Here is a 14,905-nt window from a genome sequence, read left to right on the forward strand (position 1 = left end):
TACCTGCTGTGCGCTGCAGTCTGGAAGCAGATGATGGTCAGAGGGTTGGTACTAGTGTCACACCCTGTCGCAGCACCGACCTCATTCCTGCTCCTCCTCTCATCGTGTAGGAAGGAAAACACATGGCATGTGTAGGGCTCGGTACTTTCCTTGGTTTCAGGCATTCACCCCGGGCTTGGAATGTATCCCCTGTGGACACGGGAGGACTACAGGATACACTGTTATATGCAGTGCCCAGTGCTAGAACTGACTGAATTTCAGGATCAACACACTTTGTAGACTGTTCCAGGAAATGAATAAAGCTTTATTTTATTTATTTATTTATTTTTAAGATTATTTATTTATTTATTTATTTGAGACAGAGAGAATGCGAGAGAGAGAGAGAGCACATGAGAGGGGGGAGGGTCAGAGGGAGAAGCAGACTCCCTGCCGAGCAGGGAGCCCGATGCGGGACTCGATCCCGGGACTCCAGGATCATGACCTGAGCCGAAGGCAGTCGCTTAACCGACTGAGCCACCCAGGCGCCCAATGAATAAAGCTTTAATCGTAGCTTTAGAAAAGAGAATTTAGCTACTGTCTCTCTGCCTTCCTCAGGGCCCCACTGTTTCATCGTTCCCATCCGCGATGAAAACGGAAGCTTGTACCCAGGAGTGACAGCTATTGATATGATGTACAAGGAAGGTGAGTCCCCAGGTGACACCACTTCTACCCTCATTTGCACTTCCTGTGCGCTCCCTGCCCCATCCAAGGAGGGTCTAACCTAACTCACCAAGACGGTGAAGGCAGAGATTCTTTGATTTTGAAGCCTGATGAAAGTCTTTTATGTCACAACTGTTGGGGAATGTTGAAGATTGCCATTTATGAATATGCATTGGTCTTATTTTCTCCCAGCCTCTCGTATTTTCCAGTTGTGGGGCAGCTTTCCCCTGAGTAATTTCGCCTCCTCTCCTCTTCTTGGACTTGTGGGCTCTCACACGGCAGGTTGAGGCTCTCTTTTTCCTGCCCCTGAGCCACAGCCTGGTGTTGGTGCCTAGGAGGCCCTTGATGAATCCCGAGGACTGACTCAGGGGACGAGTTTGCTGTTGTAACCCAGGCTGAGCGGCTTAAACAACAGAAATGTATTGGCTCATGGTTCTGGAGGCTATACGTCCAAGATCAAAGTGATGGCAGGGTTGGTTCCTTCTGAGGGTTGTGAGGGAGAATCTGTGCCAAGCCTCTCTCCTTAGCTTGTAGATGGTGTCTTCATGCTTGCATGGTGTTCTCCCTCCTTGTGTGCATGTCTGTGTCTAAATTTCCCCTTTTTATAGTTTTATAGTCCTTTGGATTAGGGCAACCCTAATGACCTCTTTTAATTTGATTATCTCTGTAAAGACCCTGTCTACAAATAAGGTCACATCCATAAGTACTTGGGTTTAGAACTCAAACGTGTGAATTTTGGGGGGCTGCAATTCGACCTATAACAATTGGTGAGAGCAGGCCATACCTGTGGGCCCCACTGGTTGTCCCCAGCCAAGGCCAAACCAAGCCAAAGAAACAGGTGGGAGAAGAAGGAAAAAGAAACAAGAAAAAAGGGGGAAGAAGATGATTCTTTGGTGGAGGTGATCGTCTCACCTCGGCCCTCAGTGTTTACCGACCACTGCCACAGCTGCGGGAATGGGCTGCAGGTGGGGTTGTGAGTGCTCTCACTGTATCTGAGGCCCTCGCTGGCCCTGTCCCTTGAAAGCACCCATCGAGTCAAGTGTTGATGAGAGCAGAGGGCCCAGCTCTTGTGAAGTGGTGCCAGACATTTAAAACACTGGCAACTTCAGAAAGTCTGCTTTGATTTCTTGTAAGCTCCTAAATGTAACTGTATCCTTGTTAAGGGGTGATGTTCCAAATAAAGACGTTTACTAAAGATTTTTTTTTTTTTTCCCTCAGCTCAAATCTTCCCAAGTGTGAGATAAACAAAAAGTAGACCCCAGACCCTGACAGGCATCATTAGGAAACAGGTCCGGCGGTTTTCAGGAACCTTCTGGGGAGTCGGGTCTCTGGCCCCAGTCACTCACAGCTGTCCTTGTCTTTTTAGGCATTTGACTTAACTACCCCTTGTTCTCGGAAGGAAGCCCTGGGAGGGAGGAGAAATTTGACTTCTGTATTACTGGGGGAGTAAGTGGCTTTCTTGGCTCCTCTGCGTTTGCCCTGGCATTCCTTCTGATGCCTAGAGCTCCTCCTTTCCAAGTCGCAGCACCCAGATCCTCCACCTAAGCCCAGGAGCACAGAAGGCTCAGCTCTTTGAGAAGACCGACAGAGAGCGTCCCCGCCCCCCCCCCATCTAGAGAAGCATCAGCCATCCTGGGAGTAAAGGGAAGGGTTTGGGATTTTAGTGGAGAAGTAGCAGGAAAGTAGTTCTGATGCTAGCGCGGATTTGTCCCCTGCAGCTGTTTTCTGCTCTCTCTAGGTCTGCACGGTGTGGATAATGGGATTTTAATATTTCACAAGGTTCGGATACCAAGGGAGAACCTGCTGGATAAGTGAGTACTTTTCACTTTAACTCAGATTGGCTGTGCGTATGATCTCATTGTTCTCCCAAGCTAGGCCTGGCGCCTGGGTCTCATGGGCTGCAAGTCCAGGCTGTCTGCCAGCCCCTCCTACAAGTTTATTGACCATCCATTGGAAAATGTAGATAAGAAAACAGAAAAAAATTAAAATTATCCAAAATGCTATTACCCAGACATAATGATTGTTATGCACACTTGAATGTGTAACTCTCTATAGACTTTTTTTCCAGGCTGGTATATCAACAGAGTGAGGTGTGTTTGATTTTTACTGAATGAGAGCCACTTGTAAATTCTATTTTTTACAACTCATAATTTCTGTTTAACATATGTCAGATGTTTTTATGCAACAGGAAATACCTATATACATTTTCATTTTCAAATATGGCCATAATAAATAAATGATCTATAATTTATGTAATCTATCCTTATTGTTGGGCAATTTAGATTGTTTCCTTAAATTTTTTTGTTGTTGTTGCTATTACACACCAGGTAGTGTTCTTGCCTCCTTTGTGGGTGGCAGGAGGTAAGGTACCACCTTTCCGCTTAGGAGGCTCTTGTAACCAGTGCTGCTTGGATGGATGGATAATGTCAGAGGTGCTCAGTGTCATTTCCCAGCATCCCACTGACGTCAGGGTGGGTTAAACGATGAGGAGAAGGCTGCTTCTTCAGGGGCATTTTAGGGGTGGAGCTCTGGGGGTTCACATTACACTTTGCAGAGGCCAAGAAACACCAATTACTGTGACTTTTCTCAACAGCATTTCATGTATCCAATAAAAATCCTGACCTATATGCATATTGAAATCTGTGAAAAAGCTAGCAATCAAGCTCTGCATAATCAGCTTTACTCTAGATTTTCCTATAACACTTCATTCCTTTTCTTTGCCTGCACACTCTTGCCAGCAGATAAATGTCATAGATGCCAAAAGTTTAAGAAAAATATGTGGGAAACAAATTCTGTTAACCAACCCCCTGCTCCCCAGGGAATTGGTAGGAAATAAAATGGAAATGTCGAAAGCATCTTTGCAGTTATCCTGGTGTGTGGGGAAGCCTTTAGGTCCCCTCAGGAGCCACCAGTGCCCATGACAGCAGGTCTGAGCACCATCAGCCTTCCCCAGAGGTGCCTGCACATTTTCCAGTCACTTGGCTGCAGCACTACACTCTGGGAGATGGGGAAGAGGGAAGGAAAGCTATAGATGTAGAGCTCCCCATGTGTCCCAACTTTATGAGATCTCAGTGGCCTGGCCAGTCTGCCAGAAGCTGGATCCATTGGCTCATTCTTCATCCAATGCAGATTAGAGATTAGAAAGTTAGATCCAGCCAGAAAAAAAAGTGATAGTGAGCTACATGGTCTGTAGAAGATAGGAGAATATATGGATTTTTTTTTGATAAGCAGGGTTTTATTTTGAGCCATTCTATTGGCACTTAAACTGCCCCCAATATGCCAGAGAACAGCAGTGGAAACACAGGCATTTTGAAGGAGGAGCCCCATTTTGGGGGTGTTGATAAAAAGTGGATCAGTAAATAGATGTTCAGATTCATTGCAATCCCTGTCAAAATCCCAGTTGCTCCCCCCGCTTTTTTTTTTGCAGAGATTGAGAAACTGATCTTAAAATTTATATGGCAACACAAGAGAGTCAGAATAGCCAAAACAATCTTGCTAAAGAAGAACAAAGTAGGAGACTCACACTTCTGATCTGAAAATTTACTACAAATTTACAGTAGTTGAGACGGTGTGGCAGTATAGTGGATCCCCCTGAAAGCTGGTGGGAAGTAAAAAAGAAAAAAAAGGAAAAAACCCATTGTGGTATTGGCATAAGGATAAATAGGTAGGCAATGAAATAGAATGGAGAGTCTAGGAATAAATTCTTACATTTATGGTAAATTAATTTTCAACAAGGATAATAAGACTATTTAATGGGGGAAAGAGTAGTCTTTTCAACAAATGGTGCTGGGACAACTGGACATCCACATGCAAAAGCATAAAATTGGACTCTTATCCCATATACAAAAATGAACTCAAAATGGATCACAGATAAAATGTAAGGGCCAAAACTGTAAAGCTCTTAGAAGAAAGCATAGGTGTGAATCTTTGTGGCCTTGATTAAGTACCAAAAGCATAAGCAGCCAAAGAAAAAAAAGAGATAAATTGGACTTCATCAAAATTAAAAAACTTTTGCACCTCAAAGGACACTATGAAAAAGTGAAAAGACAATGCACAGAAAGGAAGAAAATATTTGGAAATCACATATATTGTAATATGTATGATACATATATATCATCTATATCATTTGCAAATCATATATATATATATATACACATATATATATGCTATATATATATAGAGCATCCAGAATATAAAAGGAACTATTACAGCTCAACAATTAAAAGGCAAATGACCCAGTTGAAAAATGGGCAAAAATCTGAATAGACATTTCTTTGAAGAAGATATGCAAATGGCCAGTGAGCACATGAAAAGATGCTCAACATCATTTGTCATTAGGGAAATGCCAATCAAAACCACAATGAGATATCACTTCGCACCTGCTCAGATGGCTATAATAAAAGAGACAGACCATAATAACGGTTGGCGAGGATGTGGAGAAATTTAAACCCTCATACATTGTTGGGGATGAAAATGGTGTTGCTGATTTGGAAAAGAGTTTGGCACTTCTTCAAAAGTTTAAATTTTTCATATGAGCCAATTCTGCTCCTAGGTATGTGTGAAAACATTGTTCACAAGAGAATTGAAAACATGTCTGCACTAAAATGTATACACAATTGTTCATAACATAATTATTCATAATAGCCATAAAAGGGGAAACAACCTAAATATCTATCAACTGATGAATGGATAAACAAAATATGTGTATCAGTACAATGACTTATCATTGGGCCATAAACAGGAATGAAGTACGGACATGCCACAACATGCATGAACCTTGAGAACAGTGAGCTGAGTAAAAGAAGGCACACACAAAAGCCACATATTATATTTTTTCACTGATGGGAAACATCCAGAATAGACAAATCCATAGAGATAGAAAGTAGATTAATGGGTGCCAGGGCCTGTAGTATGATGAGTATGGGGAGTGACTGCTAATAGTATGAGGTTTCTTTTTGGGGTGATGAAATGTTTTGGAATTGGACAGTGGTAATGGTTGTACAAGTTTGTGAATGTCCTAAAAACCACTGAATTGCACATTTTAAAAGGGGGGATTTTATGGCATGTGAATTATATATCAACAACAAAAGAGTGGATTGATGTGTGGTCTTCACATTCAGGCTCCAGTGTTGGTTTAATGATGGTGGTCCTCATGCTTCTTTTTGCCAGGGGCCCCTGCTGAGTCACAGGTTGGTGGTGGCACAAAACCTGCTTTTACTTTCCATGAGTCAAGCCTTGGTCAGGATCTCCTGGGGAGACTCTTCCCCCATCCCCGACTCTGATGTCTCATGAGGGTAGTTCCTGGATCTGGAAACCCTGTGTGTGCATATGGCATCATTTCTAGTGGTGCCATGTTCTTCTTTTTTGTTAACCCTACTCCTCTTTTCCACCTGCCTCTTCTCTACCATAGGTTTGGTTCTGTGGCTCCAGATGGGCAGTACCATTCCCCTATTAAGAACAAGAGTGCAAGATTCAATGTGATGCTGGCAGCGCTGACCCCTTCGAGATTAGCTGTGACTTTCCAAGCTATGGGTGCCATGAAGGTAGTTGACTCTGATTTTAATTTATATCATGGTTTATTCTCTGCATGTTCCAGGGGTGGGTAACAATTTCAGGAGCTGAGCATCCTGAGCCACAGTTGGTATAATGTGGCTAGGGTTAATGGTTAGATACTATTAAGTGCCAGTTGGCCACACACAGAGAACATTTCTGCACCCTTATCATGGGATCCTATCCATCTACATCTCAGATGTGCTGCTGATTATGGTGGGTGGAACATAGGCATTGTGGTAAAAGAGCCACGAAGGATGAACTTGGGGGGACGGGGTCATTCAGATCAAATGCCTCTGCTAGAAAAGCAGGGAAGGCCGGCGTGTCTCAGCTGAGTTCATTGGGGAGCTTTGATGGTCACATGGCTGTTTGGAGTATGGCATTCAGCATCACAAGTTGGAGTCCATGAAGCCAGATCCCTAGAAGGCATCTCTACCTCCCCTCCTCTCACACCTTCCCAAATACTGATTTGGAAAGAGCAGGCAGGAGAGGAAAGTTCTGGAAGGGCCTTCTCTTCCTTCTCCTCCTCCTCTTCCTCCTCAAGGCTCAGCATTGTCTGTTCTCTGGGCCCTTTCCTTCTCTTTGCATGAGGGAAAAACCTGCTTTAAGCTCCACTGAGCTTGGTGAAGCTGGAAGAAAAATTAAGAAACCCATGAATATACATTGTGGCTCGAATCCAACTTTTCCATCAAGAAGGAATAAATTTCATTCACCTGACTCCAGGCCTCACATCAGCACACAGTTGTCTGATGAGCAGGAAAATTCTTCTTTACTCCTTTCCACCGGGTTGGTCCTGCTTCCCAGGAAGCCTGCCTGACAGGAGCTGCCCTGTGTTTTGCGTTTCCTGCCAGTTGGTACAGTTGTGCTGCTGTAAATACCCACGCTCAGTACGAAGCCAGAGACCTCATGCCCATGGGCACCGCATCCTGCGGTTCTTAAAGGGTGTTGAGTTCGAAGTCCCAAATCAGGAACAGCTCAGCCGGTCGGTCCCCTTGGCTGAATCGTCCGACAAATGAATGAGGCCCCAGGGAAGCCTTATGATGAAGGCACAGAGGTGAGGCCAAGGCTCTTGCACAGGATTGGAGTGCTAAGGAAGACTTCTTCTTCAAGTCCGTAATAGAAACCATTTCAGCCATTTGGGGACTCCAGAAGGAGGCAAAAGGAGAGAAGTCAGTGAGCTGAGAATTACACTGTAGGGAAGCTGGGACAAAAATCCGACCCAGGATTACCTGGTGCCTTGATGGCAGTCTGCACAACAGCCCCTCTGCTGGCAGTGGCCTTGGGGGCTCGGCAAACACCAAAGCCCCTGCTGGCTGCTGTGGCATATGCAGGTGGCGCAGAAAGCCTGTGCTTGATGTCTCTGAGGGGGTGGTGGTGCGTGGAGGACGCCCACGCTGCCAGGAGGCCCATGAGCTCTTCCAGGCTTCTGGTGGAGTCCTGAGGGGCAGGCACAGGGTAGCAGAGGCAGGGAAGCAGCAGGGCCTTCTGGAAGAGACTATGTTTTTCAGCATCACCAGATCTGGAGCCGGGAGGGTGAGGGAGAGAGACCATGGCTGATTTTTAAGAGGTCCTCATTCTCCATTCTACCAAACATTGGCAACGTGAAGCCTTATCTTGATCATAGAACAGAGAACCGAGGGCTCAAATCTCAGCCAGGACTTGACCAGCAGTGGGGTCGTGGGCGAATCAGGAGGCCTCGTTAAGCCTCAGCTTCTTCGTCTGTACAATGGACCTTGCGATAATGGTGAGGCAGGAGTGAGTAGAGGTATGTGCGGCACTGGCCCAGAGCGAATGTTCCGTAGCTCAGAGCTGTTACTGATGTGATGCCTGGGGTCACTGCTGCTGTTACTGGGAAGATAGGTGTTAGCTGTAAGACAGGAATAAGTGGGCTTTTATTGAAACACAGGCCACCCTGGCCTCCAGGTAACAAGGCAGTCCGAAAGGTTTTGCAGAAGTGCGCAGTTTCCTTTGGATTCCCGTGCCTCTGAAGCAAAACAGAGTGGCTGTGAGTCAGCACCTGCCCTGCCCAGGAGGCAGATTTGCCCAGTGACAGGGAGATCCCCTCGTGGAGCCTGTGAGCCCTGGGCGCTGCGTGGTGCGGGCACCGCCGATGAGGTCGGCCCTGATGGTCAGCGACCCTGGCCATTGTGATCTCATTGTGAACGTCTCGGGCGGGGATGATCTCACCAGCCCTCTTGGCATCTCCTCCTCTCCTATGGCTCAAACACATGACAGATGTTTTCTCGGCTGAAACCTAAGACGGGCCTGCTTGTTCTGTTCTCGCTGATGGGTGGAAAAATGGATCCTTTTCTCCTACGTGCATTCCTTATGTATTAGAAAACTGTCACCGCGGCTCCCCATGGTGACATTTCCTCAAGGCTGAGCATGCCTGGGCCTTTTAAACTTTGCCCAGATGTCTTATTTTTCATGGTTATCTCTCATTTCCATAGTTTCTCAGTACTTTCAGATTTTCTCTTAAAGTCTTGCCTTAATAGCCTTCCTCCAATTTGTGTCCAAAGCATTGTGCCAGATTAAATGATTAGCAGGAACAAAAGGAAAAGGAAACCAAGACATTTGGCCTGGGTGGGAGGTGGGGGCTCGGGAGAGCTCTGCAGCCGAAGTCGGGAGGCTGGGAAGCCTTTTCAGAAGGAGAAAGGAAGCTGGGGAAAGTCACTGTGAGTTCGGAGGCGGAAGTAGAGGGAGTGTGAAATGTGAAGGAGGTCTAGCCCATTGTTTTGGGTTGATTTTTGCATGGAAGTAAGTATTTCAGCATAAGACAAACTTGTTCCTCACTCTCTAAAGAGTCTCCCTAGTCTTTTAAAGTAGGTGCTACACAGTAGCAGAGGGGCCCTTCCCCAGAGTTCTGAGCAGTTCTGGGTGAGGGTGGGGCCAGGTCCGGTGAGTGTGCATTTCCAGCAATTTCCCTGGTGATGCGGACATTACTGGTTGGGCACCACATTTGGAGAACCCCTGCACAGAGCAGATGGATACAGTCATAGATTCCTGGCCCCATCCCAGCCACCTTGTCCCCGTCCTAGGCACCCTGTGCCTCCAAGATCATGGCCCAAGTTCTCTGCCTATCTCCAGCCCCTTGCATGACTTCTCACCCGGCCTCCCTCTCACATGCCTGTGCTGCCTAGCGTGCCCACCCCCACTTTTCACATGATTAGTGTTCATGTACAAGTCAGCACTCAGGCGAGTGTCCTTCTTCAGAAAGGTCACAGCCGACATGTGGTCCCTCTGTCATGTTTTCAAGGCCCTGTACTCCCCCTTGCAGCATTTATTATGGTTTTGACCAGCTAAGGGTGTGATTGGCTGTTTCTGTGTCCTTGCCAGCCTAAAAGCTCCACGCAGCCAGGACCCTGCTGGCCGCATTCCCTGCTGGGTCTTCAGCTTCCCACATGGCATGGCACGAAGTAGGAACACAGTAAATAGGAGTTGGTGGAATGAATGAAGAATGAATCAGGGGTGCCCGCGTGGCTCAGTTAAGTGTCTGCCTTCAGCTCAGGTCATGATCTCAGGGTCCCGGGATCGAGCCCCAAATTTGGGCTCCCTGCTCAGTGGGGGGTCTGCTTGTTCTCTCTCTCTCAAATAAATACATAAAATCTTAAAAAAAAAAAAAAAAGAATGAATCAGAATTCACAAATTGAACACTTGACATAGTTCTTAGGAGAGGTAAGTGTTCAATGCATGTTTATCCTGTGCCCCACACCCCTACCCCTCAGCTCATTCCAGTGTGGCAGGAAAGAAAGATGTTGCTAACTCTTCCTTCTGACTCTACACGTAATATGTGCTTTACAGGCGTTAACTTATTTCCCCTCATAACAGCTCTGAGGGGGTTCCATTGGTATGTGGGGAAACTAAGGCATGAGGAGGTTAAAGAATTTGTCCAAGGTGGGCACTGAATATACACAGGTTGACTCTGCTGGTCCTTGTTAAGGGAGATGGCCCCATATTTGGAAGGATGGTCATAGCATGTTGTGTAGATAAGATTGACACGTAGATATTACTGAAAGATATGGTTGGATTCAGTGGGACAGGGGCAGGCCAATGCAGTACATGGAGACTAAGAAGCTGGAGGTGCTTGGGCATGTTCATGAGCTGCTGAATTAGCTGAGTTACAGCTTTGGGTCATAGAAGGTCACGAGCTGGCCTGTGAATCATTGGGTTAGGAAGACTCTCACCACAGCCCTTAACCAGGACTGCATCTGGTAGGAGCCATGCTCCTCCTCATCACCTTATCCTAGTGCCAGTGCTGAGGCAGGCAAAGGGAAGATGCCCCACATAAAGTTGTTCGGGTGAGATGTGTGGGATTGACATGCATGGAAACAGCTGGAATGTTGTGCTTACTGTAGACCACAGCAAGGCCATTAACAGCATGGACTCTGGAATTGGCTTTTTGGATTTGCAGCCTGCTTCTGTTTGACCTCGGCAAGTTACTGAGCCTCTCCACACCTCTAAATATAATGATAGCACTCCCTCCTAGAACTGTTGTAAGGCCTGGGTGGGTCAGTACCTGGAAGGGGCTTCTACAGTACACGCATACACTACGTCGTCCATACGTGGAAGCTGGTATTACATTATTATAAGGGATGTGGGAGCTTATATAATCAGGTTCAGTACTATTGATCATGAAAACGACATCGGAGGCTATGAGGATACCACACTCCATTGGTAACACATGCTCAGCCCTCTGTGGTAGTGGTGCTTGAGCTAACAGTAGGGACTTATGAGGCTGAGCCTGGATGTGGCTGAAAGCTGTCTGTGGTCACGGTTGGCTGTGGATATGGGATGGGGAGAAGAGAGGTCCGTGCCATCTGACTTTCATCCTGGGGTTCAATAAAGGACACATGGTCCCGAGAGAAGAGTGAGGAGAGTGAATGACCATCTTTGAGTCATAAAAGGTTGCGGTATGTATGATGGTGGATAACTTTTCCCATTTCCTGGGGCTGAAGGGAGAGCAAAGGGAAGAAATTGGTTTCACATGGGACACTCGGAACTTGTGATGGGAACATGACCTTTTCTGACAGTGAGCCTTGTTGGACATGAAGAAAGGGCCTGAGGAAGGTGGTAGAGTCCACTTTTTCAAGAGAGTCTCTCTCCCCTATTGATGGGGCTTTGGGGATATTGTGGCCTTGAATAACCTTTTCAAGACCTTCTGACTGTAAGGCTTCGTGGAGAATCAGAATACCAAAGAAGAGGAGGTAAGGGGTATCTGAGTCTTCTTGAGTCAAAGACGGCTCTTCAAACCACAGGGGGCACGATGGTGTAACATCACTTGGGCCTGCACTGTGTTGGGTGAACACAGAAGAGCTGGCTGCGTGTTCCTGCTCTCTGGTCTTGCCCTGGGGCTTCCCCTTCACCCAGGCTTTGATACATCCCCAGAGATGTCCCAGATGTGTGTTCCTCACCCTGGTGTCTGGCTCCTGCATCTGGCTCTGCAATGCCAGGCCTGAGTACTTGAGTCACCAGCTGGGCCTGGAACTGGGCAGCTGGCGTCAGAGTGTGACAGTCTGCGCGCCCTGATAACCTTGAAGCGGTCCCCTTAATTTAAAACCTCAGTTCCTGTAGCTACCACTATAAAACTATCAGGTTTTTGTCAGTTTAATTCTTGCTAGGAGGCACCTACTTTCGTTTGCTTTTGGAATCATTTCATGTTTATCTCTTCTTGTCACTTAGTGTGATATCATTTTTATCATTATTAATAGAACATGTAGTAGGCAGAGATCATGCCTTTTTATTTAGTCTCAGTGTAGGGCCTTGTAGAACACTAAATGTCATGAAGTCTTTTTACTCTGCTTTCCCTTCCCCTCCCTTTCCTTCCCTTTCTTTTCCTTCCTTCCTTCCTTCCTTCCACTCAGCCACCTTCCAGCAATCTACACACTCGTATACCCACCTGTCCATTCATCCATCTATCTATATACCCATCCCCTCCTCTCATTCATCCATCCATTTATCTACCAATCCACTCACCTATCCATTCATCCATCCATTCATCCACCCATCCACCTTTCCACCCATCCCACTACAAAGACTCTGAACGCAAGGGTGATCCTTCATGCATGATTTACTAGTTAATGGGGAGCTATGTAATGTTCTAAAGAAAAGCAGTCATCTTTCTGATGGACACCATGTTTTAGAAAATCTCCCTAGGCAAGAGTGTATAAGGAAAGGTCAGAGGCATATTCCATCCTCCAGAGCCTAGCCCTCAGCCAGCATTAAGGACTGAATAAGAAGCATCTCTATAGGACCTTGTATGCCTGAGGGCTTGGTGTGGGGACTGAAATGAATGGGATTAGATAGAAATGGAAGTACTCTGACAATGGGCACAGTGAGACCTCTGCCCCATCAAATAGTGTCGTGTAATGGGAGGGCAGAGTGAGGTAGGATATGGGGTCCCTAGAGCAATGTCTTGAAATTGTATGGTACTCGCAAGTGTGTGTATTATTGAAATCGACGAGACAAAGTTGATTGATGTTTTTTCTTTTGACATTTTGTAATGTGGACAGTCACCCGTTATCACAGGGAGTTGAAGAGTTGAAAATGGGGCTCATCCTGTGTCAGTTGTATGCTTGTCTTTTTAGATGCATCGTGTATGCTTTGAGGAAGCAGGTTCACGTTGCTCATCTTGTTCTACTCAGGTTAACATTATTCTCACTTTAGCATCCTCACACATGCATACACAGGTGTAAGGAGCAGGGGACTTGCTCAGATGCTGGGGAAGTACCGTGGGATAAGGGATTTGTCTGGATGATCCTCAGAGGGGCCATCTGTGAAATGTGTACTGTTTGGTTCTCTGGTTTAGAAACTTCCCAAGGTTGACCACCAGAGGGTAGCAAATACCAATAATGACTTGCAGATTCTTTTTCCTTTAAATTTATTTGGGGTTGTATGTAAGAAAAGCCTGGAATTTTGTTGTTCTCATCAGTTTAGCATCTTGTCAGCTATGAGTGTTGATTGTTACAAAATGGTTAGTATAAGGAGAGTGGGGCGGGGGGTGCATCAGCTGAGTAATTAATTGTCTGGCCCAAGACCAAGACTGTACATAGGATGCAGTTATTTGGATGACTCTTCAGGATATAATTTGGCTCACTAATGTCTTAAGAAATAAGTTTGCAGCATTTTGGGTGGGTGTGAAAATGGTTAAATTTTTTTTGTGGTGTTTCCATGGCAGTTTACATTTTTAACAACTGAAATTTAAACATTTATTTTTTAAAAGGTACATCTGCTGCCTTTTTCCTCAAAGAGCAAAGAGCTAAAGATCCAGTACAACTGTAGATAAGTAGCACATGACATGAATTTTTGAAATGGTTATTTTAAAGAATTGCCACTTTGAATTTACTTCAATTCTGTGAACACATGTGGGATGAGTCGCTGTGGACCGTGAGCAGAGATAACCTGGAACAGGTGTGCGCCCTCCAGGAGCTCACGTAACTGAGATATTATAGTGCTGTGAGGGGCTCGACTGTGAGGCAGCCTCCAGGGATTACGCTGGCAGGAAGGGGAAGGTGGTGGTGGTGGTATTGAGAATGACACTTCATAAAGAGAGTCTGGAGATTTTTGTGGTTGGAAGAGACCTTAGAGATAAGAGTCCAGTGTATACGTTTTTTGGAGACATTTCTAAACGAGGCTCTGATTCTCTCAGGCACAAAGACCTTAGAAGTTGACCTCCAGCCCTCCCACCCTGAGCAAAGTCTCCAGGTCATGCCTGTAGATGAAGAACAACCCAGGAGAACATGGTGGCATATGGAGTTTTTCTGTGGTGGAGGAGAGGAAAGTCTTGGGCATCCCTCCCCCTTTGATGTGGCCCAGGAATGGGAGAGGTTTGTGACGATGATAACGTTTCAAGGAACAGAGCTCCCTTGAACTAAGTCATCAGAGGCTGAGCAAGCCTTGTAGGAAACCCCAGTCTCCTCAAACCCTGAGGTGTGGCCGTGCAGCTATGAGACGCTGTTGTCAGTGTAGACGGCTTCCAAGTTGCTCTGAGCCTGGGTCCTGCCTGGGAGGGGGCTTGCCTCTAGCAGTCTGCTCACCCAGGACTTGGAGGAATGATGCCCAGGCTGCAGCTGTGAGGAGCTTCATCTGCCCTGTTGCCTGCCTCTGGGGAGCACCATCTGCACCATCCGAAAGGTCAAGTATGGATGATTAATGGCTGGCTTGCTGTCCTTAGGAGCTTTTCCACCTGAAACTTGATATTCCATGTAGCGCAAGTGCTTGCACAGGTCACTGTACCTTTTCCTCACTCCACATTTCATGGACCCCATTCTTCTTCCTCTGCCACGAATCCCTCTGTTGGTAGTTTCTCAGAGAAAGGTGACAGTAGTTCAGGCCATCACCAAATAATAACTCCTTGTCTTGAGTGCTTCCCTGAGCATTTTATAGATAATCACTGCTTTAGTCATTACAGTGGCCCTATGAGGTGGGTGCTGTCACAATCCCCATTTTCTAGATGAAAAAACAGAGATATAGAAAAATGTAACAGCTTGCCCCGAGTTCCCCAGGCCTCACAATGTGGCAGCCTGGGGCTGGGGCCCTGCCTTACCCACACTGGGATGGCTTTTGTAATCCTCAAGCAAGGGGTTCTGTGAGTCCATCACAGACCCTTCTCACTGGCATTCCTGGACCGCTTTGACACATGGTTGTATTTGCTTTGGTT

General features: G+C 46.3%; 1 protein-coding gene across 1 annotated transcript in view; it reads left to right on the forward strand.

Moving 5' to 3' along the window:
• ACOXL (acyl-CoA oxidase like) overlaps window positions 1-14,905 on the forward strand; it is a 322,912-nt gene that overhangs the window by 36,165 nt on the left and 271,842 nt on the right. Inside the window, exons 7-9 of the mRNA XM_035001042.1 lie at window positions 595-681; window positions 2,438-2,510; window positions 6,110-6,242. Coding sequence (XP_034856933.1) covers window positions 595-681; window positions 2,438-2,510; window positions 6,110-6,242 — 293 coding nt within the window. The remainder of the gene's footprint in view (window positions 1-594; window positions 682-2,437; window positions 2,511-6,109; window positions 6,243-14,905) is intronic.

The sequence above is a fragment of the Mirounga leonina genome, unplaced genomic scaffold (genome assembly GCF_011800145.1).
Source record: "Mirounga leonina isolate KUSES-001 unplaced genomic scaffold, KU_Mleo_1.0 Mir_125, whole genome shotgun sequence".
NCBI lineage: Eukaryota > Metazoa > Chordata > Mammalia > Carnivora > Phocidae > Mirounga > Mirounga leonina.